We start from the raw sequence: 24,037 nt of genomic DNA on the forward strand, positions 1-24,037 counted from the left end.
ACTCCCTCAGTCACACCACTCTCGCCCTTTTCCTCCGAGTAATATACAGTAAAATTCGTATGAATGAATAATATTAGGAGAATTATAGAAAATTATTATTTTGGAGGGGTAATTATATTATCGATAAAACAAAAAAATTATTATTTTAAAGAGAGATGATCAAGATTCAGATAACATGTGTGTTTTATCAGATATTTATTTGAAATAGACATTTCACACTGTTATAACTTTAAATAACTATTTGTTACAAAATAAATGATGTACTAAATTTGGTGTATGCATTGCAGAAGATTAAGGATGGAGTTCAAGGAAAAAAGGAAGGACTATAGAAAGGTATTTTGCAGAAGATTAAGGATGGAGTTCAAGGAAAAAAGGAAGGACTATAGAAAGGTATTTTGAAAAATAGTTGAATTGAGAAAATAGAAATTGTTAAAAGTTGTCTAATTAATATGTATTATGAGTTTTCCCTTCACATGACCAATCATTAATTTAGGGAATTTCAGTTCTTGGAGCAGAGAGCCTTGAGGCGTCATTTCTTCTTCTTTTTCTTTTTTCCCTTTTAATTTTTGGGTTGACCTTCCACTAATCTATCCAGTCTATTACTTGCGTTAAAGATGGTTGATTACTTGAAACAATACCTACTATTGCTTCTTCTTCCCTTTTTTACATACTTAGTAAAGTAATTGCTTCAGACTAGTGCACGCTTATCGTATCCTTACTTGGAAAGGACTCCTCTTGTTACTTGGAAAGTCCAGATTACTTTCCTGTAAAATTGGTGCAGAGCAATACCCATTTCCTTCATTCATACTTTGTCCAAACAAGATTCAATATCATCTACAGAAACCTCAATCCAGCATTGTTCATTACTATTAATAGGTGAAGAAGAAGAAGAACAAAATACACATGGAAAACTCGGAGGATTGGTGCTTCATCTGCAAAGATGGTGGGCGTTTAATGCTATGTGACTACGAAGGCTGCTCAAAAGTTTATCATCCTAAATGTGTGGGAAAGAGCAAATCCATCCTCAAAAGCCAAAAGAGCTGGACTTGTAGGAAGCACTTGTGTTCCGAGTGTTTTAACGGATCAGTCGCAATTAGCTTCTCATGCCTTTGCTGTACATACGTATTATGTCACCCTTGCTACACAAGTACTACTAGTGCTGCTTCTGAGTTTTCACTGATAAGAGGGAAGGACAAGGAAGGCCTATGCAAGGAGTGCTTGGAGCTAGTTAGGCTCGCGGAATCAAACTCGGAATATAGACCAGATGGAAAGAGACTAGACTTCGAGGATAGGGATACATTTGAATGCCGATTCAAGGAGTGTTGGGAAATCATAAAGGAAAACGAGGGCTTGACTTTGGATGATGTCTATTCCCCAAATAGTAACAATGATGATGGTGACGACGACGATGATCATATAGAAGTTCACAAGTCAATATTGGGAAAAAGGAAGGCAGAAGCAGAAGAGTTTATAATTAGTGACAGTGATGATGATGATCATCTACAATTTCAGAAGTCTATATTACTAAAAAAGCAGAAGGTAGAAGCGAAATTTATAGGATGGGGATCAGAACCTCTGATTCGGTTCCTCCAAACTGTTAAGAAAGATACAAGCAAACAATTATCGCATCGTGATTTGGGATCTGCAATCTATGAGTATGTCATCGATAGACACTTTCTTGAGTACCCAAATAAGAAGACAAAGGTTAGATGTGACTATAGGCTGAGTAAAATTTTCGGAAAGGAAGAGGTAGATGTGGTCGATGTATTTAGTTTTCTGGATCAACATTTGGAGAATGTTGAAGAAACCTGTTATGCATCTATAGTAACTAGTAACATGAAGCTTGTCTACTTGAGAAGGAGCTTAGTGGAGAAGTTGATGTTGGAGCAGCCCGAAAGTTGGGAGAGAAAGGTGGTGGGAAGCTTTGTGAGAGTGGAAAATGTTGAAGGAAATAATTCTTCTGATCACAAACTCATACAAGTTAAGGGCATAACTAAGGAAGACAAGAATGATGAGATTCTTCTGGAACTGCTTGGGAGAGAGGATCCGATTTCAATTTCTCTGCTATCGGATTGCGACTTCACTGAGGAAGAATGTGAGGATTTGCAACGAAGCCCGGAAATTTGCCTGCTGAGGAGACATACAATTGCCGAGATTGAGCAGAAGGCAAGAGAGCTGCACGAGGATATAACCAAGGATTGGATTGAAAGAGAGTTGGTCCGGTTAGACGATTGCATTACTCATGAGAAAAAGCAGAACGGATGGATCAGTGGAGATCTAAGTGAGTATTGGCGCAAGATAGAGATGCTACAACAATCGTCTGAACATGAACGACGCTTGAAGCAAGTGCCACAAGTGATTCCAGAAAGGAATAAAACTTGCTTGTTCTTCTGATTTAGATTTTAGAATGCTTACTCTGTAGACAAATTCACATAAATAACACAAAGTAAATTTTAATCTCAAAATTTATATGTAGAATGCATATCTTACTAGACCTTGCCATTTGAATAAATACTCCTCGTTTCGTTGAGATTTCAATTATAAAAAATGGCCATAATCTGTTGGCCAATTCAAATAACTAATGCATATCTTAGACGCTAAACCCTAACATAATCCGTAGCTTGATCGGACAACTCATCATCTGCAAGCGATGCAAAAAATTTTAGCTCCTCATTACTAGAAAGTAAAAATAACTTGAAGATTAATAGGTCCTGAAAATTAGATTCATATACATGCCAACCCTTTTGCACCTTGCTGCTAAGGAGAACAACTCAAAAAACACTCATTTCTTGGGTACCAAAATATGAATTTCAATGGGAAACATGTGACTTATTACATCTATGACTAGGGTCCAGGAGACCAGGACCATTCGAATCACTAGGCCCGTAATTTACTGCTCAGTATGCCCTATCAACTTACAATCTTTGACCTGAACTACCGAAAAAAGAGTGGATGGTGACGACTTAATTTCTTATCATTTCTTAAGTAGTTCTTAAGAATTGATTTGACATAAAACCTCTTAAGAACCCAAAATTGAATTAATTTGACGTAATACCTCTTGAAAACTCAAAATGAAATTGATCTGAAGTAATAATAAAAAAAGCTATGAAATAAATAGAAACCAAAGAAATGAGAACAATCCTTTTCTTTTAGGTAGTGTGGATTTGTGTTCATTTGGCTAGGTTTTAAAAATAATTGTGCATATTTGTTTACAATGAGGGTTACTTGTCATTTGCTTGGCGACTTATGTCATCTAGAATTTTTGGTATGAGACAACTTATGATCTACATGCCTATAACAAAGTGAAGGTGGTGTACCAATTGATCTATTTGGTATATGTGCGCGTTCAGATATTCATTTTTACTTGTTCTCTTTTACTTTTGTAACTGAAATTAACTCAGATGACATGGGGAGTGTATTCCATGCACTGTCAATGCATGAGTACTTGCAATATGAATGGATGTAATTTTTTTGATATTAAAATATATAAAGGAGTGGATTAGATAAGTGGCTGTTATTTTTTTAGAGATTAAAATAACCATCAGTGCACTTGCACTGTCGGTGCATACAATCATCTCCAGATGACATGAGCTTACATGTTAATTGTAATCATGTTTGTGGTGTTCTATAGTGCTCCGGAGTATTAAAACTCTAGAAACGTGAGTTGTTGGACTAGTACCTACTGTAGGAGTAGGACACACTGCATCTGAAATGCTACTGGATTTCTTTGTAAGGTTCAAGGATATTGTTGGAAATAACATTAATTTATAATTATGTTGAGAGTTATGGTGAAAATAATGGTAAAATTATGATGAGAATAATGGTGAGAGTTAGTGCTTCATAGGTTATGGGAGTTAGGAAGGTTTAAGGTTATTGTAACGGTCTAATACTTATTCATACTTATGACATTGCCTAGTGTAGGCCTATAAAAGTAGGCTAGTTTAGTTGAGTAAGGCGTAGAGGAGTATTTTGTAGAAGTTAGACTAGTTCTTATAATCAGGTATCTTGAGAGTCTCCTCTGTATCTCTCTCTAGGAGCTTTGAACATGTCTTTGGACTGTACATCTCTCATATTGTGTGTCATTCATGTATCATATCTCCCTTCCCCAGATTAGTTTTCAATATTTACACTTCCGCTGTTATCCTACAGATATAAGTGAGAAAAGTTAAGCAGCAACAACTAATGGAGTCAAAGAACGAAGAAAACAAAACAACAGACCATCTGACCTGGTTTAGTGAAGCAAGTTATGCTGAAAAAGTTTAGCTGTGAAGAATATAGAGGTTGAGGGGTTAAAAAAGTGGAGCTACGAGCAAATGATCTGCCAGAGTGGAAAGAACAAGCAAACTTCTGAACAGCAGACTTTAAAAGACAGAAGCATCTGCTGGGAAAGAACCACCCAAACATGCCAAGGGTACAAGACTGTAAACATCAATTCATCCAGTTAATATAGGCGCTGTTGATAGGCCCTCGTTAAGGCAGAAAGGGAGAGATAGAAGAAACCATTTCCGCTACAAGATATCAAAGCAGAACACAGCATAACAAATCCGAAAACCATTCTCAAATACCGCAAAGTGTATCTAGCCAAATATTTGTTGAGAAAATACTAATGGGCTACAATCTTAATGCATTACTCAATTAATCCGTTAATGGTTCGGGTCATCCGTTAATGTGGAGTGAAAGTGTGAATCTTATGAAGAAATAAAAACACTAATGGCTCACATATAAAACATCTTCATTCTGTCAATAGGAGACTTCTAGAATAAGAGCTCTATATGAGAGGCAGATTAAATTGATACATTATTGAGACCATTGCAAATTAGAATGTCTTTGTATTCTGAATCAATGGGGAAAAAAAAGAGGAAGAGGAAAATAAACAAACTCTGACATAGATAATAGATACTCAATCTGCCATTTCAATCTGAAGGAAATTTATGAAATTTACAATGCGAGATTTCCTCGATGTCCCATTCTTCCTTTCTTCTCATGCAGCTTTCGCTTGCTGGTTTAAAAAAGAAAGTCAAGGGAAAAAAAAATATATTAGATGCATAATATTAACAATTTTGGTCTTACTTAGATAACAAGTAAATGCTCTTCAGAATCAAAATTCATTATTGATGATGACTAAATCAAGGATTTTAAAGCACAAACACCCTTCGGCTAACTGAAGTAAACCAGTAAAAGTAGAACACAAATCATTATAAGGCCATAAACAAGTGTGAATTAATGAAGAGAGTACTATTGTCTGTAATAATTTTTGTACCATAAGAATGCAACATGAACTTATATAGTAGACTTATATCTGACTCACCCGTTTGTCTTCCTCTATCTTGGCCTTGAGGTACGAGTAGATAGCAACTCCAGCAATTGCAATGGCCGTTCCAATACCAGTTTGTGTTGAAATCTTGTTACCTGCGGTGGTTATCAATTCGTTACAGGAAAGAAAAACTCAAAATCTTTATTGATCAAAAGAAACAAAGCTGAAGTTTACAAAGGGGTAAAGAAAATCAAAAGCAGATCAATGGAAGCAGAAGAAAAAGATAAGCATCATTACCAAAGACCACAATTGAGAAGCCAATCACAAACACACGTTTCAACACATTTCCAACTGCGTGTGTAAGAGGAGCCACTCTCTCAAGGGTGTTGGTGGCCAGCTGATAATTGAAACCCAAAAAAAGTGTCAAAAACTTATAATCAACATTCAAGAGATTAACATTAAGGTACCATTTAAGGTAAAGACGACAGTTTTACCTGATTGTAGAGATGGTAAAACAACCCCACCCAGAAGAGGTCAGTAACGAACTTGACAAGGCCTACTTTAGCAATTGCATCAGCAAAACCGTGCTTAAGCAGTTGAGGTCCCTCCACCTAAGATATAAGACAGGACATGATAGAATCAAATTATTATTTCATTTCGAGAACCAACACTTCCTGCAGGGACCTCAGTAGAAGTTTTACTCACAATGAGAGCAGGTGGAATGCAGACAAAGAGTGCGATGATTGAAATGTAGGCATACAAATTGGTGCTATCCATATCAGTCTGCAAAAATCAATAAAAAAAAAAGGGGGTTAGTAGCAATGCCTAATGTCCTATTCAAAAGAAAATGAAAACAAAAGTTTCAGAGAGGCTAAGCTCACCATGGCTTTCTTCGAATAGATACTCCTGTAAGTGAAGGAGATATTTGAAATCATAGCACTAATGAAGCCAAGCCAGTTGAATGACAACTCAGTGAGTGATGCCATTGACACACCTGCATTTTAAAATGCATAATGGTCTGATGATTAACTTATATACCCAGATTAGGAAAAAGATAGTTAGAATACATTTTGCAGTATTCTAAAAGAAGAAAACTTACAACTTTGCTTACTGTAATTCTGTAAATTCAAAAAAACGAAGCACTTATACTTCAACTAACTACATGATCGAATGAAAATAAAGAGAAAGCATACCAAGAACAACAGGAAGCAGAGACAACCACAGGGACAAGGGGATTGACTGTCCAAGCACGAATTGAGAAGCAGAGGCATTGAAAAATGGCTCAAGAGCTGAAAAACAAACAAAGCTTCAAATGTTAATGCTATAATTACAGTGCACATGGTAAAATTTGGTCATTTACTAACTACTACAGAACTATTATTACCAACAGTAACATATAGTCAAATTTTCCTTTTACCTTTGATGGTGTGTGTGAATGAGACGGCAACAGCCGCAAATGAGACATTGCTGGTGACGTGACCGATTGCGTGACACACCGCAACAGGGATGAGCAACTTCAATTGGTTCGAGTCCATAGGCTGCATGGAGTTTTACTACAGTTAAATTCTCAATTGCATGGATTTTTACCACTGCATCTACAAATTTAACTTTTCACTTTTTTACTTACAGCGCGCTTAGGAAGGCCCACGGCCCAGCTGATCAGACAGTAAATCACCCCAACTCCCAAGTGTATCACCGACACGAAGCTGTAACAAACTTTCTCCCATCAGAATTTTAAAATTACCTAAACACCCTCAGTCGAAAATGGCGAAGACTTACTATGGATACGGGAAGTAATTGTAGATCTTCTTGTTCAGAATGTTGAAAATCACGTTCAGAAAGTACCTGCGGGTGAAGGACAAGTTCGTAATTTCAAGTCCTTGAATTAGTTAGTTGAGGAAAAAAGTTTTACGAGCCGTTAGGCGGGGGAGTGACGTCACGCGTACCACATGAAGAAGAAGAAGCCGGTGACCAGAGCCGGGTACTTCTGGATGAACCCGACCTTAGCTTCTCTGTGAAAAAAAAAAAAAAACAACACCGAGAGTCAGAGAAACAAAGGAAGAGAGAAAAATCGTCAGGCCGAGTCAGAACGGAGGAGACGGACCTCACCCGGCGGAATCGCCTCCCTCGGCGGCGGCGGCGAGGCAGGGTTTGAGAATCTCCTTCCTCGACGACGGCGGGGAAGCTTCGAGAAGCAGCGCCGGACGGAGCTGCCTCCCCCAGATCAAGTTCCCGCCCTCGCTGACGGTCCCGATCGGCCTGAGAGCCGAGACGAAGGAAACGGCACCGGGCTGGCGCGGGGACTTACGGAGGCTAGGGACCGACGCGAAGGCGGTGGCGCGTGACAGCACTCGCGACTCCATGGTTGGGTGAAGAGGAGAGGATTCGGTTTTGGGAAAACTACACTGAGCTCTTATGCAGCAGAGAGCGGTTATTTGCGTTTGTTTTCATTCGTGAGGGTCGGGATCGGGTGCGGCGCGGAGCATGGTAAGAGGGCTGGGGAGATTGATGGGTTGGATCGGACGGTGATGGGGTGGATAGGATGGGGGAGGAGAGTGAAGGGTAGGGAAAGAGAGAGGTGGATATGATATGGGTTGGTGGGAGCCCACTTATCCCTATTGAGAGGCTAACGAGCTACGAGGCGGGATGTTGATTTTGAAGGCTTATCGTTTTTGTTTCCTTAATGTCTTTTTTATCCTTCTATTCCTTTTCTTTGGGCGAATCCGTGATACTGTTTATGGTTCACGGGAAAAAGATAATTCGGTAATTGTTGGGGGACCTTTAGTGTGAAGGTATTTGGTCGGGCGGTTTGACAAATCGTAGTTGTCTGACTAATTCGATGATCAGACCGCTCAACAATATCTCGTTATTTATGTAAATTAAAAAAAATAACAACAGTATTATCGTAGCTATTTTGAATATGAAATTCTATATCATTGAAATTCAAGTGCAAACCTGCCATACACGACAAGGCTGTCTCAATAAAGATTGCAACTTGATGTTCAAAGCTTTTACTTGTGGATATATTTGGCTACAAATATGGATATTTTCTTGTTCATTAGTGTTCATTGGTTAATAGTATAGTTACTTCGTAGCCCATAAACCTTGAATTCTAGTTTTTTTTGTAGTTTTATGAAATTTTAAAGGTGACATTTTGTAGCGCATTTGATAAATTGTTACATGAACGTTGATATAGAATAGTCTGTTCTGATATCTGGTAACCAAATTGGTTATATGTTAAACAGCAATTATCGACAGGAGCCTAGTTCGGAATAAAACAGTTACAATTAAAGTTTAGAAATATGGAAAAAGTAAGGAAAAAAATCATCCGTATAATGGTGTTGTTGCATATGAAAAAACTCCATTTTCCATTTGGGTTAGGAAAGTTTTGAAGTGTCAACTCAACTTCACCATTTGGTTGGGCCTAAACAAGACACGACATGACTCAACATAATTGTCGTTGGACCCAATCCATACATACGCACAAAGCTCAAGTATTCGTCTCTGGGCCCGATTCGATTCTCGGTGTCTCTCGTAAATGCTGCAGTGACTGTCCGCACCGATGCCGTTAAAAGCCTCCGGTATATTCCCAGACCGTCAACGACGACGGAAAAGCACGCCGAATCAGAACGACACCTACAACTTCATAATGGGTAGTAGCAATTTGCAGATTAAGGTAGCCACTCCTTCACTCTGAATTGAATTTACATTGTTCCCACTTCAATGCATGCAAGGTGTTTGATGAAATGCCCCACAGAGCGTTGTGGTTTGAGTTTACTTATAAACTCGTGGGTAATGTTGTTTTTGTAGTTCTGGACTAGTTTGATTCAGTTACTTGCGTGGAAGTGAGTGATAGTGAGAAAGAGTGGTGGGAAAAACTATGGGGAGTAGAACCCTGTTTAAATGGTCGAAGCAAATTACTGCTTCCCAAGTTGGGCAGCTGATAAAAGCTGAGAAGGACCTCCAGAAAGCGCTTATCATATTTGATTCCGCAACAGCTGAGTACACCAACGGTTTTCGGCATGATCATAGCACGTTTGGGATCATGATCTCTAGATTAGTCTCTGCAAACCAGTTCAGGTCTGCGGAGGCGCTGCTTGATAGGATGAAGGAGGAGAAGTGTAGTTTTACGGAAGATATATTCTTGTCTGTTTGTAGAGGGTATGCTAGAGTTCACAGGCCACTGGATTCTGTCAGGGTGTTCGACAAGATGGAGGACTTCCAGTGCAAACCAACTGAAAAGTCTTACATTACGATATTTGGGATTCTTGTTGAAGAAAACCAGTTAAAGGTTGCTTTCAGATTCTACAGGTATATGAGGAAAACGGGCATTCCAGCTAGTGTTGTTTCACTTAATATCCTGATTAAAGCGCTTTGTAAGAACAGCAGTTCCATGGATGCAGCTCTTCGGATACTTTGTGAGATGCCTGATCATGGGTGCACCCCTGATTCATATACATATGGTACTTTGATTAATGGATTGTGTAAGTTAGGAAAGATTGGTGAAGCAAAGGAGCTATTCTGTGAGATGGGAACAAAAGGCTGTTCGCCGTCTGTTGTTACGTATACTTGCTTGATACGTGGTTTGTGCCAATCTAACAGTTTGGATGAAGCTGTGGAATTGTTTGAAGACATGAAAGACAAAGGTATCGCCCCAAATGTGTTTACTTACAGCTCTTTGATGGATGGTTTTTGCAAGGGTGGACGTTCTTCAGAAGCAATGGAACTATTAGACTTAATGATTAGTAAACACCATTTGCCCAACATGGTTACTTATAGTACTTTGCTTCATGGACTCTGTGAAGAAGGGAAGCTTCGAGAGGCTTTGGAGATTCTGGACAAAATGAAGCTGCAGAGCTTGAAACCAGATGCAGGGCAGTATGGGAAAATAATAACTGGCTTCTGCAATGTTTCCAAGTTCCAAGAAGCAGCAAACTTTCTTGATGAGATGGTCCTTGGTGGGATTTCACCCAACAGATTAACCTGGAGCCTTCATGTTAGGATCCATAATGCAGTGGTTCAAGGCTTGTGCAGTAGTGGCAACCTAACTCGAGCTTTTCAGTTGTATCTTAGCATGCGCACCAGGGGTTTCTCAATTGATTTGGAAACTTTTGATACTCTAGTGAAATGCATTTCTAAGAAAGGTGACCTGCACAAAGCTTATCGAATTGTTGATGAGATGGTGCTTGATGGATGCATTCCAGACTATGGAATTTGGAATGCTGTGGTCAAAGGGTTTTGGGGTCGCACAAAGGTGCGTGAACCTGCCGAGTTGTTGCAGGCTGAGCTGATGAGTGAATTAGCTGATGAATAAGTTGGATGAATTCTGACATATTAAGTGCTCAGGTACACTTGTATCCCTTATCTACCCTGACATTGCTTTGTTACTCTTCACAAATTATACAGTAGTGAGAGCAAATAAGCTCCTGGACATGTTATGATCGTCTAGACCAATTTCTTATTATTTACTTGTTTACATACCTCAGTCTAGCAATACAGGAAAATGCTCCGTACCTTTGGCATGTAAGAGTGTAAGACAAATAGATTTGACAAGTAGTTCTTATATCAGTGCCCGTAACAATCTTTGTAATCATTTGATCCATCAAGAATTTGGAACTAGAATATACAAACAGAACAAATTAATAGTATATCCACATTGACAGAACTTGGAGGAAGCCGGAATCAAAGAAAGAATATATAAGCTTGAATAACAGTGCTCGACAACTTAAACAAACAGAAGATAATCGTTAGCTTGCAGATAGGGGGAAGCTAATTCCATGGCGCTTGGTTGGAAACACAACAAACAACATACTGCAGAAGACACCAATGGCAACTGGCAATGATGTGAGAACCTCCTGAGCCTTATCCGACGGCGTTGGGTAGAAGCAATTCACTACATTCTGATCAAATAACGCAACAGCTCCAAATACAAGTATGGACATGAAGGCGTGGAGGAAATCTATAAACTTCAGTTTGAAATTTGCTGCAACATCTGGTGCAAGGGTGGCTGATCCATCGATGACCCATAAGCCTTTGAATGTAGCAAATCCATAGCAGACATTTCCCTTCTTGTCCCTATAGCTGTCAGTGAAACTCAATAGAAAACACGAAGCGCCACAGAGGCCTACAAGGCCAGCAGTCATGGCCCTGCTGACCGAGTCGCAGTTGCCTTGGTTCGTAAATATAGGTGCCAGAAGTTGAAATGCAAGAACTGTCCCAGTAGGTAAAAGATTAGCCAAATGAGCTGTGCTCTGAAACGTCTGGTTGATGGCTCTCTGTATCAACGTTCTTTTCTCATCTATTTCCGGAGCTGGTGTATCATGCAAGAGGGGAAGTTTTTGCTCACCATCATGCTTGGATTCCTTTGATCCTATCTTGATCTCCATTGACAACGAATGCGTATGCTTTGGTCTCTTTGCTAGGTTTGTTTTGAACATGTATTGTGTGAATTCTGTTTTTATACAAGTATATAGAAACGAAATTTGAGTGGAAGTGAAGGGAGGAAGAGTAGTTAGTCCTGTCTTGCAAGGAAGAGAGACTGAAATTTGGGTAAAGCAACTAGGAGAAGTCCCACAATGCTTATCAAGCTTCTGTTTTTTATTGCTTTCCGTCCAAGCTTTCAGGACGGTTATATACAAAAGCTCGTTAAAGTTGCCATAAGGAGAATAGGAAAGGGGTGAGGATCGGGTATTCAGGTTTAAGATTACAAGGTTTTTTTTTTATTTTATTTTTTTTATGCAAATTTACAAGGTTTTGTTGTTTGTTGCTGAAACGCGATGCTCCAAGGAATAACCTTCCTAGAGGTTCAATATATGGATAAATCTTCAGCACATTAATGGTAGACTAGACTTCTGCGGTGGTAGACTCTAGTAGTGGTAAAACAATCATTTTTTATCTACCAGTACAAGAGGTTGGTCTATCATTACATCTGACAATCTACTACTAATGAGTTAATACATTAATGTGACGAAGGAGAAGCCCAATTTTATAATATTCCTGAAATTTGTGAGAAGATCCACTCTTCGGATTTATTAGGCTGCCTTCTAGTTTTGCTTAGACACAAGAAACTCTGTGTTTGGATGTTTGCTTTAAGGAATTGTTGTTGGATCATATGATATTAGTATAGTGCCATACTCATGCCTTGCACGTTATGACAATTATATACAATTATACATAAACAACTTAGAAACATATGTCATGCTTGGAACTTTACTGCCAAACACATTATTGGCCACAAACCCAGCCCATTTTTTGGCTGGGCTGAGGATATACTACATTTCTCACGGTTCTGGGAGCTTGAAGATAGGAAACACTCACGGGAAGGCATCTAAGAAAAACTTTCTGGGTGTCTAGTTGTCTACCCTCACCCTAACCCTAACCCTAAGAACAAGAATCGAAAGGCCTCACTTTCACATCATAGTTATAGGGAAGACAGTGCCATCTGGGCCAAATGTCCTGATCAGCATAGTTATGCAGAAGAGAGGTCATATCAAACCAATTTGACAATTCTTTTCCCTCCTGAGTTATGCACCACCAATTAGACCGACCATTGCCACTGTCTTGATCATAGATGTGATACATAGACTAGGATCGATGGTCCTGCTAGGAGTCTAGGACTATACTATGGTATCCTTCAGCTTTCTTCACTTTTTACAAAGGCAGAGTAGCAGCTTCTACCCCAAAACCCTTGGACTCTTCCTTTGGCATCCGTTATAGACTTTACCACAACTCACTTTTCAGGTAAAAGAGAAGCAGACTATTATTTACTTCACATCATCACATGTGTGCAACATCACATAGTTGGGAATAGTTTTAGTTTTGTCATTCTCCCCTCATCTTCTTCTTCTTCTGCTTCCTTTTTTTTTTTTTCTTTTTTCCAAGTCTCTGAACTAGACTGCAGAATCTGATCCAGTTCCAAATGGTTAGGTAACTGACTACCACCAAGAGCCTGAAGTTGTTTGAATTCTATAAACAACTATCTTTGTTATCTGTAGGAAGTTCTGGATCATCCATCCAATTCTATAAACTCTGTGATGTTACTAGGAAAGTTCATTTTGGACATACCCATGTTTTTTAAAAATTTCACTGTTTATTCTTCTTCTTGCAAATAATGTTGCCTTTTATACTAGCATCTGAGAAAGATGTCAACAGTTTCCCATTTTATGTATAACTTTCTGTTTCTTATATTATTTTCCGAATTCATCATGACTAGGAACCCTAGCTTCCTACTCCCCAAATGATTTCAAGATTATAAAATATAATGACACCATTAAACTTTGGACCCATATATTATAATTTTGTTTCTTTATGAGCTTCAAGATTTTATAAACAGAATGTCATGGCCTGTGAAATTAATTAATTAAAAGGATTTTCAGTACATTTTAGACTTGACCCCATCCATAAATCAGACCCTACAAAATGCAGAAGCAAATCATTTGGGCAGGAAAGAGAGATGGCTCTACAGGGTGTGCTGGTGTGATAATGAACTGTCCCAATTGCAATGAGAATGAGCCACACTTTTACTTACAGATCAGTCATTGAGAATGAGTATAGCCTATTTGCACAAACAAGCATGTAGATCAGGAAGTTTATGATCCTTAAAAGTCCTAGGCGTTTAGCATTGTTCTTTTCACCTTCCTCTTACTAATGAATACCTTGGACCCTTCTGTTTTGGTTGTTGGTTTCACCTTGCAGGTTCTACAACCAATTTGATTTTGTTCTGCTTTTCCCTCAGATGTAAGAACTGGTTCAGAAAGCAAAAAAATCAATGATGTCATACCCATGATAATGCTTTATGCATATGCAGAGTGTATCCAAAACCATAAACACCTTCATTGATTTTGTATCACAACTATCAATACTCAATTTGTTAATACATCAACTTTTCTTTGTGTGAAAGTGTGAACCATGCACACTTCAGAGCAAGCTTTATCCGTTTGTCTAGTTGCTTCTATCTTAGCCTCTTTGGAGCATTTGAGCAAACATCTTATTTCACGTCAAGGATAAAAAGCAAAGCACAAAAATGAACTAGAAAATTTAATTAACTCGTGACATATTGAGTGTCGCGATTGCTTGCACTGACACTAGTAGATTCTCTCATACTTAAAATTTGAAAGTTAATTATTAGAGTTCAGTTTTGAGGAGTGTTTAAATTTAGGTAACAAACAAGGACTTGATTTAACACTTTTCTATATTTGTGGGAAGTTAAAATTCAGACTTTTGACTTTAATTATTCATTTATTCACAATCTTGTGTAAGAACCAAGTAACCAACTACCATCCAAATGAGGAGAGGGAGGGAATCAGAATGTTGCGGTTGCCTGTTAAATTTTGTTCATGGCGTATAGACTTGAAAATAAAGAGCAAAATAGAAACTGATTCAAGCTCACGGGTTCTGCTCAAAGAAGACAAAGATGCATGTGTCTTGTCACATCTGCTTCCTAGGTTAAATTAGGCCTAACCCATTTCTTAGGTTGTCGACAAATTATAGTGTGTTAGTTTTTAAAGAAAAGCAACAAGGAGGATTGAAGGCAGCCGCACCGTCCCTTAATTAAAAAAAAAAAACATTTCACACAGTAACTAAAATTTTCTGCTAGAAAGTGTCATGGCATGCCTGTCATTGTCTGCGTTTCCATGATTCTATCCAGAACTTTCAGTGGCAAAGCAGATAGATACGCAAGCACAAGCAACCAAGAAATCTATATTGCCAAAGGCTAGTCATGCGTCAATCACTTTTCTACAACAGTTTTTGGCTCCTTTCTCTACACTTTTTCTTTCTTTCTTTGATATTTCTTCAGCTTAAAGAATGGCGAGGGGTTCTTCCTGTATTTGACTCCTCAATCTCCATCACTAAGGAAAAGAAAGAACCCTGGAAGGAAGGGTAACAGAGAAATAAGACTCGAGGCTTCATTGACATCAATACTCGAACCTACCTTATACCAGAGTCGAAGATGCTGAAGGTCAAAAAGGGTTGGCCTTCTCTCAACTTTATGTTCCACCAAGTAACGATTTTTTTAACTCATGCGTTTAAGGCGATTAGATCAACATTATCATAATCTAAGCAGGCAAGGCCTGTTTTCGAGCACATGATTTTTGCGAAAGTTTGATGACATTTGGTGAAATTAGGTGCTAATATACTTTCTTTGATCTCTTTTCGCCAACCCTGGCCATGTAATCTAAATATTAACTAGCCTGATTACCGTTTGTCAGCAGTCTTTCTCGAACTTTGTACGTCAATTAATGTCATAGTTGGTCTTTAACTTCGTTCATCGTCTTTATGGATTGGATTGAGGTAGATCGGGTATTCTAAAATGAGGGAAATTTGTTGGAGAGTACTAGAGAAAACATTTGGAAAGAAATGTAAACTCGGGAAAAACTGGTGAAATCTAACCAAAGCTGGATTATATTCCCTCAATTTAACAGAAGAGTAAAAAGTCTACAGTTTGGAGAGCAAATAAAATTGTCACTTGACGCTTTGAAACTAAACGGATAGTTAAAATGGGGGCACAATAGAAAACCAATCCAACTTCAGGGTGTCCTAAACTCATCCCATTTTAATATGATAATAAAATGGTTAATCAAAACTCTTAATGATTGTTAGAGATGATGAATTGATGATAACATATTATTCCCGCGCTTAAGACTCCGATGGCCATTTAACACATAACATAATCCCAGTCAGAGAGAGTCTGATTTGTTTAAAGCTTCCAAAACCCTTTTCAATTTACTGATCTATGATATTTAGCATACAGCTAGATGTGCATTTGGTGTTGGTTTCTCATTGAGCATGGTCTGAGCCAAGAATGTGTATAAAGAAGTGAAAAAAATTTCTTTGCCATAACTTTACCATTAAAGCCTTGGGATGGATAAGCCACACTCTTTCAGAATATGCATCTTTTGAATAGATCATGATCTCAGACAATTAGAATAAACGCAATCTTAATCTGCATTCATTTTCTAATCCATCCTTCCTTGCTTAAAAAAATGAACTCTAAAAACACATCCCATATGCTAAGTCTAACAACTAGAGGAATAAAATCTTTTGGGATCTTCCCAAGTCTAGCTACCACCACTAATGATTCAGAGTAGCAGCAAAGTGATGAAACCTGTTAGAAAAGAAGAGAAAGCAACACTCCATATGGGAGAGGAATTTCCCACAAACAGTTCAGAATTATCTTTTTTCTCACACATAAAAAGGGGGATTGATAAAGAAGAAGATGGGGGCATGGGAGAGAACTAGAAAGGTGTAGTTGAAGCATAAGAGGACAATTATGATTGTGGTTAGGAACAGACTCAAATGGGTTGGATCCACCATGCCCATGACAACCTTTATTTTGTATCTTTATCAACCATATTAAATTGAACCGGGGTCACATTTCCCCCCTCAAAGTTTGTAAAAGCCTTCTTGATCTATTGATCTTGACCCTACATATCTTGGCATGTAGGTGCCACAAATACCTCCCTAATCTTTCTAGGGTTTATGGCCTTCCTCCTTATGGGTGTGCTGCTTTTTTACCAATTCTTTTTGTATTTTGGGTTTCTTGATGATTCTCTTTAGTTCCATTGACAATAAAGTTAATATCATCATTGAATTAGGAAGGGGTGCTAAGTTGGGTCTTCATCAGTTGGACCACTATTTCTTCTAGCCACACAAAAATTGAGCCTTAATTAAACCATCATTGACTCCCAAGGATTTTGATTTGGGTTTTACTTAGTTGGACCAGTACCCTTTATAGCTTGTGGACTGCAGATAAATGTTTGGTTAGCAGCTCAGCAATTTGAGTACTTTAGAATCTGTCAATTAATTTGGATTAATTGAAGTTTACCCCCCAGGTTAGAGGTCGTCATTATGTTAATCCTTTTAGTTTCAATTTAATCAGTAACACCCTTATACTCTCCAAATTCATCAGCCGTGTCCAATTTTTGGACTTCCGTCCATTAAATCTGTTATGTGGGCCCTTGTTAGGGGGCAAAATGGTAATTTTGATCTCCAAATTATAAAAATAAAATAAATAAAAAATCTTTTTTTTTCTTTTTTTTTCTTCTTCATTTTTTTTTAATTATAAATTTTGTCTTCAACCTATACACCACAAGTTATAATAGGTTTATAAAAACAAAAAAAAATACTCTAGGCGTTTCTTAGTTTTTATTTTTTTTATTTTTTTATTTTATATTTTTACTTTAACCTATACACCACAAGTTATAATAAGTTTATAAAAACAAACAAAAAATACTCTAGATGGTTAAAATGTCTCTCGCTGGTCTACGATATTTGTGATATATCTCCGATAAAGCAAAAAATTTAGGATATATCTGTAAAATATATCCATAAAATATAATAGGTTTATAAAGTGAAGAATAATAGGATATATCCCCAATAAAGTGAAGAAATATTTGTAAAATGTGATTAAAAAAATAAATACAGATATTTCTTCACTTTATTGGGGATATATCCTAAAATTCTTCGCTCGCTGGTCTACGGTATTTGTGGTATATATCTCCGATAAAGTGAAGAATTTTAGGATATATCCCCAATAAAGTGGAAGAAATATATGTAAAATATGATTATTCTTCACTTTATGTAAAAAAATAAATACATATATTTCTTCCACTTTATTGGGGATATATCCTAAAATTCTTCACTTTATAAACCTATTATATTTTACAGATATATCCTAAAAATTTTCTCTTTATCGGAGATATATCACAAATATTGTAGACCAGCGAGAGAGTTTTTAACCACCTAAAGTATTTTTTGTTTTTATAAACCTATTATAACTTGTGGTGTATAGATTGAAGACAAATTTTTTTAATTAAAAAAAAAAAAAAAAAAAAGGAAACAGAATTTATTTTTTATATATAATTTGGAGATCAAAATTACCATTTTGCCCCCTAAATGGGGCCCACATAACAGATTTAACTTCCAATTTGGACGGAAGTCCAAAACTTGGACACGGCTGATGAATTTGGAGAGTACAAGGGTGTTACTGATTAAATTGAAACTAGATAGACTAACATGATGACGACCCCTAACCTTAAGGGGGTAAAGTGAAATTAGTCCATTAATTAATCAGAAGTGTCATAATCTCTAGAAAACAGGGTCATTTTAGTTTTACTTCGAAGACTAAATAAACATAGCTCAAATACCATATATAGGTCAGAAAAACCTCAAGTCAAGCAAAGAGATTAAACCAGCAGGAATCTTTTTCAGTGGTTAGTGTTTCTAAAAGTTCCAAACTCACATAATAAGCACTCAGTACCTGTGAGGCATTTTACAAACAAATGATATGCAAAGCACCCTAATCAACTTTTCATCAATCGAAAGTTACCCTTTTGTCCAATTTTCCAATGTGAATCATAACACTAATGCTTCCCTTACAAACAAACAGCAATGATTTTGCAGATTTAGCTTTTGCCAACACCAGAGTGACAAGTAGCACCATCAATTTCATATGCATATGCAGACACTCACCACACACACTGTTATTCATGTTAGAGAAGTGCAAAGCAAACCTCATGCAGACGTTATCATGACTGATAAAGCGAGGCTGGTTTTCAAAAGCTCTCCGTTTTCCTCTCCTCTTTTTTCCCAGGTGACAATCCCCATTATCTGCAATAGTCTTCAGCTAGATGGGAGTACTGTGCGGCTATTCTATTCCCCAAGTGCATAATGAGCATTCCTGCTCACTTCACCTGCAATTGTTGTGCTACCTTTGGCATGCTGTAATGCTACTCTGTATAATAGTACTTAGTAGCTTACTTGGCATCAGCTAGCATCAGTAAAAGCATAAGGACTTTTTGATTTATTAATTTACTTTTCTTTTTTCATTTTTTATGGCAACTTGGGTTTTCCGAGTAGAGTAAACTTTGTGGATTTTTTTTATGCCCTTACTAGTACTTGAATTTATGGACCTATAGTTTCCTTATTCATTGAGGTTAAGGTGCTCAATTAAATGTCTAGAGGCGCTAAACCCTAATGTCGTTGTTCAATAAAATTTGTCGATCTCTTAAACTTTTTATTTGAAGTGATTATTGGAGAAAGGGGATTCTTATCCCGGCCTTTTATATAGGGGCAGCATTTCTCAATAAGTTTCTCTAATAACTATCATTACTTCTCAGCTTCCTAATTTGTGATCTAGATAAGATGTTCAATGAAATGCATTAAAAAAACACAAATAACTTTGTATATTTTCCATCACTACAAGAAAACATGTGTATGTCTGTCTAAGTCTTGTTGTAAGTAAAAGCATTTGCATTGGGTACCAAATAGTTACAGCATTGTGTCTATCACTCTCTTAACGTTTCTTGATGCCAAGGACCAAGGCCATGATAACTGGGAATCGATTAATAGAGGTAGGTGGTCCGGATGAATGTTATAACACCTGTTAGGTACCATTTTATAACGAAATTAAATCAAACTTTCACAAGTTAGAAACTCAATTTATGATATATATATATATATATATATATAGAGTACTACTCGCATCAAATTCGTCTTCCGACATCGAATTCGTACGGTGGTTACTATACTGTACATTTTCTCTGAAATAAGGATAGAATTCTGTGTGTTATTGATGCACCTGGCAACCACTATTTCAAAAGGAAAAGAAAAATAGTGAGTGCTATGAAAATTTTCATATAGTAATCATACTATGTATATCTGAATCCACATATTTAATTTGGATTTTGGAATATGGGATATATGCTCCCAGCAGCCAAGTTTGAAAAATGTTCAGCACGTGCCTTTGTTTTTTGTTCAATCAGATTCCTTTACTCAAAGCTTGTTGGTGGCTTCATTTAAATGATGCCTAGAGAGATAATTGCATTCTTCTTTTTTATCCCACCTTTGTTATTTTAAATAATTAACCGGTTATACCGATAATTGTATATTTTATCCGTAATATGGATGTTTCTAATATTTAAGAGTTGTCATTTGATGATTCTTTTGTTTTACAAATCCTTTGTTGTCGTGAATAATTTCTAAACCACCAGTGTCTATCCATCTATGCAATCGCATGATTAAAAACACTCGCTCCATGACAGCATCTCTTTACTCCAGTGTTCAAAAATGCAGGGTAGCTAGGGTTTATAAATGTTCTGTCATTTCCCGACTTAGCCACCAAAATGTCTCTGCAGCCTCAGTGATTCTTAAATCTTTCCCTTGATTTCCTTCACCTACCCTTAAACCTTTGAAGTTTGAATTCGACAAGAACAAACCGACGTTTAAATCAGGTGCAAATTGAGTTGGTGAAACTTAAGGCAATCCCAACAACAAATACCATACTCATTCACCAAATAGCTCGGTCTTTGGCAAATCGAGTATGCTGGTAAAAGCAATAAAATGGCATTACATTCTCCATCTACAACTCTGACATCCACTGCATGCCTACATTGAGAAATGATTTGGGGAAGACAAACTAATGAAGGTGATTTGGGGTACAAGAAAACAACCCATACCATTTTGAACTACAAATTTACAAATCATTTAAGTAGCTATGAGTTACGACCACTTGATATGTTTGTTAGGTTAGTAATGCTTTTGAGTTTTTACATTATGTCTCCTTGACCACTTCAATGACTGACTATATATATATATATATATATATATATATATATATATATATATATATATATCACACACACACATAGCCCTTTTGGCTGCGGACATCCGTTCCTAAGCTAAGGAACGGATTTCCAGTTTTGACCCACTTTTCGATCACATTTTCACATCTTAACCATTCAGTTTTTAGATATATATGAGTAGATCACTTATGCAAATTTTTAGCCAAATCAATGATTGTTAAGGCATCCAAAACTGCAATTTACCATTATAAACACGAAAGGTTCCGGTTCAACATATTCTGTTCGTTCGTGTAAATTGCAGTTTTGGATGCCTTAACGATCATCAATTTGGCTGAAAATTTATAGAGATGATCTATACATTATGACCTAAAAACTGAACGGTTAAGATGTGAAAATATGATTGAAAAGTTGGTTAAATATGGAAATCCGTACCTTTTGCTTAGGTACGGATATCCGCACCTGAGCAAAGTTGTATATATATAATCTTACTCAGGTGCGGATATCGATACCTAAGCAAAAGGTACGGATTTTCAATTTTTACCTAGTTTTTTTATCACACATTTACATCTTAACCGTTCAGTTTTTAGCTCCTAATATATAGATCATCTCTACAAATTTTCAGCCAAATTGATGATCGTTAAGGCATCCAAAAATGCAATTTACACTAACAAACCGAATCTGTCGAACCAGAACCGTTCGTGTTCATTGTTGTAAATTGCAGTTTTGAATGCCTTAACGGCTGAAATTTTGCAGAGATGATCTATATATTATGACCTAAAAACTGAACGGTTAAGATGTAAATGTGTGATCAAAAATTGGAAATCCGTACCTAAGTAAAAGGTACGGATATCCGCACCTGAGAAGCCCTGTATATATATATATATATATATATATATATATATTAAGGATATATCTTGAAAAACAAAAAAGAAAAACAAGGAAGGATTTTTGAGTTTCTTCACTCAAATTAGCTCTTGAAAATGCTTTATCATTAGTGAGATAATGGCATAAAGAAATAAAGGCCTTAAAGTGGTTTGGCACTCGTGGTATGTCAAAACATGTCAAACTTTGGTGGTGGCTCATATTGAAAATGTTGTGCTCGATTGTTTTGATAGGATTGATCGACTTCGAGGTCCAGTGTGACTTTTGAAGCATGTTGGTCATCGCTACAACATCTAGTTTCTCGGCCTTCATCCATTCATTGTGCTTCACTGGCTCTTGTTGGTTTTGTGCGTCTAGTTGATCGGTTGATTAATAGCGTCCTGAATTGGCGACGGTAGCCAACGTCGTGGTTTTGACTACAGCAGCATGGCTCTAGTTTGGCAGTGGCGGAGACGTGGCACAGCTACGGGAGTAATGGCTGGGCCTGAGTTTGGATAAATTTTTTTCAAGATTTGGGTTTGGGCTTTCCTTGCGGGGCTTCACTGGGCTATTTACTATTTGAATTAGGTTTTTCTTAATTTCAATAATTTCTAAATTTTATAGGGAACTATGCTTAATTATTTTTTAATAACCGCTGATTAGTGTAGATTACTTGTCTATTAGTTATGTTTTAGTGTTCATAGCTTATGGACTCCTTTTTTTTAGTGAGCGCTAGTTGTTTAATGAGTGGTTTATCCCTATATATCATCGTACGTAGCAGGGGCGGAAGGATGTAGAAGGCTATATGGGCTCAAGCCTAGACAATATTTTAGGCTAAAAACCCTTAAGTATATATATCTAGCTTTAGCCCATACCAGCCCAAAGAAGAAAAAAATTATCTGTAAAAGTTGCGTGTATTCCCAGTCTCCCATAGCAGCTCACAGCCGCACACTACTCAGTAAGTCAGATTTGTGCATTTCGATGGAGCCTCACACTACTTATCTTCTAAAGCGAAATGCCTAAAGCAATCCACACTCAAATTCCCTTCTTGTGGAAAATATCACCCCTTGTTGTCCAGTAGCCTCAGTCTGCGACGCAGACCAAGGAATTTCCAAAGCAACAAGAGCCTCACACTACTTATCTTCGAAAGCGAAATGCCTCAAGCAATCCACACCCAAATTCCATTCTTGTGAAATATCACCCCTTGTTGTCCAGTAGCCTCAGTCTGCGACGCAAACCAAGAAATCTCCTAAGCAACAAAGAGCCTCACACTACTTATCTTCGAAAGCGAATTGCCTCAAGCAATCCACACCCAAATTCCCTTCTTGTGGAAAATCTCACCCCTTGTTGTCCAGTAGCCTCCCGTCTGCGATGCAGACCAAGGAATCTCTAAAGCAACAATCTTTCTTTCGATGGAGCCTCACACTACTTATCTTCGAAAGCGAAATGCCTCAAGCAATCCACACCCAAATTCCCTTCTTGTGGAAAATCTCACCCCTTGTTGTCCAGTAGCCTCAGTCTGCGACGCAGACCAAGGAATCTCCGAAGCAACAATGTTTCTTTCGCTTTCTCGTAAACAAGGTATGAAACTCTATCGATCTCTCCTGTTTTGAATTTTTGATACATCTCTGTTCTTCTTCCTACTATGTTTTTGGGGTTTTCTTAGAGAAATTGCAGAAGGAGAAGCTTGCCGATTCTGTTTGCTACCAATGGCGGATGTAATTGTGACTTGGGCTTTTGTGTATAAGTTGAGGATTGAGATTGTTGGGACTGCTCTTTCTATTGGTTTTGCTTGGTGAGTTGGGGCCTATCGGTTTTGGGTTTGTTTGTGTACACTATTTTTCTGGTGGGTGTTCGGAAACATCAAACAGGGACTGGTTTTTCAGCTCAAGCAGTCAAGCTTTTGTTGGACTTTGGAATTTCTTGATTCTTTCTTTGGCTTCTACTTATGTTGTGATTATTTTTTATTTAAAGATGTGCATTATGTGATGCAGATTAAAGAATATTTTTAGAGTTTTGGTGATAGTGTCTGGGTTTATGCCAAAAAAAAAAAAAAGGGTTGTTCTAATTAGCCTAAACAAGGCTCAGATCTTGGATCCGCCACTGGTACGTAGTACCCTCATAACTTCTTGTCTGTCTTTAAATGACAGTAAAACTGTATACAATGATCATTCTGACCTGACTATAATTTATGGATTGATTCAATAACCAAGAAGATATTAAAAAAAAATTGTACCAAGACCAAGGCTGGACGAATTAAGTGTTTGTCACTTCTCAAATCGTGGAGTTCGGCTTGCACGTGGGCTACTATGTCCTTGCATGGCAGCTGAAGCAACACGTA

The 24,037-nt window shown here is 37.5% G+C and overlaps 4 protein-coding genes across 5 annotated transcripts; 2 read left to right on the plus strand and 2 right to left on the minus strand.

The window, feature by feature from the left end:
* Positions 1 to 293: 293 nt before the first annotated feature.
* Positions 294 to 2,394, plus strand: LOC112202999 (zinc finger CCCH domain-containing protein 19). Its single transcript, XM_024344029.2, has 2 exons — positions 294 to 390; positions 877 to 2,394. Exons 1-2 carry the CDS (start codon positions 298 to 300, stop codon positions 2,392 to 2,394), a joined length of 1,611 nt encoding a protein of 536 aa, XP_024199797.2. The 5' UTR covers positions 294 to 297.
* Positions 2,395 to 4,735: 2,341 nt separating this feature from the next.
* On the minus strand, positions 4,736 to 7,748 carry LOC112167782 (triose phosphate/phosphate translocator TPT, chloroplastic). 2 transcript variants are annotated; one of them, XM_024304855.2, is made up of 12 exons: positions 7,364 to 7,748; positions 7,201 to 7,266; positions 7,034 to 7,099; positions 6,882 to 6,960; positions 6,672 to 6,792; positions 6,448 to 6,543; positions 6,136 to 6,248; positions 5,960 to 6,037; positions 5,749 to 5,865; positions 5,552 to 5,651; positions 5,309 to 5,409; positions 4,736 to 4,999 (listed from the first exon to the last, which is right to left on the minus strand). In XM_024304855.2, the coding sequence occupies exons 1-12, from the start codon at positions 7,615 to 7,617 to the stop codon at positions 4,982 to 4,984; spliced, it is 1,209 nt and encodes a 402-aa protein (XP_024160623.1). In that variant the 5' UTR covers positions 7,618 to 7,748; the 3' UTR covers positions 4,736 to 4,981. The 2 variants fall into 2 exon arrangements, with proteins under 2 accessions (XP_024160623.1, XP_024160624.1); XM_024304856.2 differs by having other exon boundaries at positions 7,359 to 7,427.
* Positions 7,749 to 8,626: 878 nt separating this feature from the next.
* LOC112202041 (pentatricopeptide repeat-containing protein At5g46100) lies at positions 8,627 to 10,819 on the plus strand. Its single transcript, XM_024342947.2, has 2 exons — positions 8,627 to 8,930; positions 9,065 to 10,819. The coding sequence occupies exon 2, from the start codon at positions 9,135 to 9,137 to the stop codon at positions 10,566 to 10,568; it is 1,434 nt and encodes a 477-aa protein (XP_024198715.1). The 5' UTR covers positions 8,627 to 8,930; positions 9,065 to 9,134; the 3' UTR covers positions 10,569 to 10,819.
* A 10-nt stretch (positions 10,820 to 10,829) lies between these two features.
* LOC112202042 (protein DMP6) lies at positions 10,830 to 11,696 on the minus strand. Its single transcript, XM_024342948.2, has one exon. It carries the CDS (start codon positions 11,689 to 11,691, stop codon positions 11,002 to 11,004), a length of 690 nt encoding a protein of 229 aa, XP_024198716.1. The 5' UTR covers positions 11,692 to 11,696; the 3' UTR covers positions 10,830 to 11,001.
* Between the last annotated feature and the right edge of the window lie 12,341 nt (positions 11,697 to 24,037).

Source organism: Rosa chinensis, chromosome 5, assembly GCF_002994745.2.
Source record: "Rosa chinensis cultivar Old Blush chromosome 5, RchiOBHm-V2, whole genome shotgun sequence".
In the NCBI taxonomy this organism is placed as follows: domain Eukaryota; kingdom Viridiplantae; phylum Streptophyta; class Magnoliopsida; order Rosales; family Rosaceae; genus Rosa; species Rosa chinensis.

Excerpts from the sequence above, each read along its gene's own strand:
- LOC112202042 (XM_024342948.2), bottom strand. The coding sequence starts at position 11,691 with ATGTTCAAAACAAACCTAGCAAAGAGACCAAAGCATACGCATTCGTTG.
- LOC112202041 (XM_024342947.2), top strand. The coding sequence starts at position 9,135 with ATGGGGAGTAGAACCCTGTTTAAATGGTCGAAGCAAATTACTGCTTCC.
- LOC112202999 (XM_024344029.2), top strand. The coding sequence starts at position 298 with ATGGAGTTCAAGGAAAAAAGGAAGGACTATAGAAAGGTATTTTGCAGA. Across the intron at positions 391-876 it reads AAAGGAAGGACTATAGAAAG|GTGAAGAAGAAGAAGAACAA; the intron begins GTATTTTGAAAA and ends TACTATTAATAG.
- LOC112167782 (XM_024304855.2), bottom strand. The coding sequence starts at position 7,617 with ATGGAGTCGCGAGTGCTGTCACGCGCCACCGCCTTCGCGTCGGTCCCT. Across the intron at positions 6,249-6,447 it reads TCTGCTTCCTGTTGTTCTTG|GTGTGTCAATGGCATCACTC; the intron begins GTATGCTTTCTC and ends TTTAAAATGCAG. Across the intron at positions 5,866-5,959 it reads GCATTCCACCTGCTCTCATT|GTGGAGGGACCTCAACTGCT; the intron begins GTGAGTAAAACT and ends CTTATATCTTAG.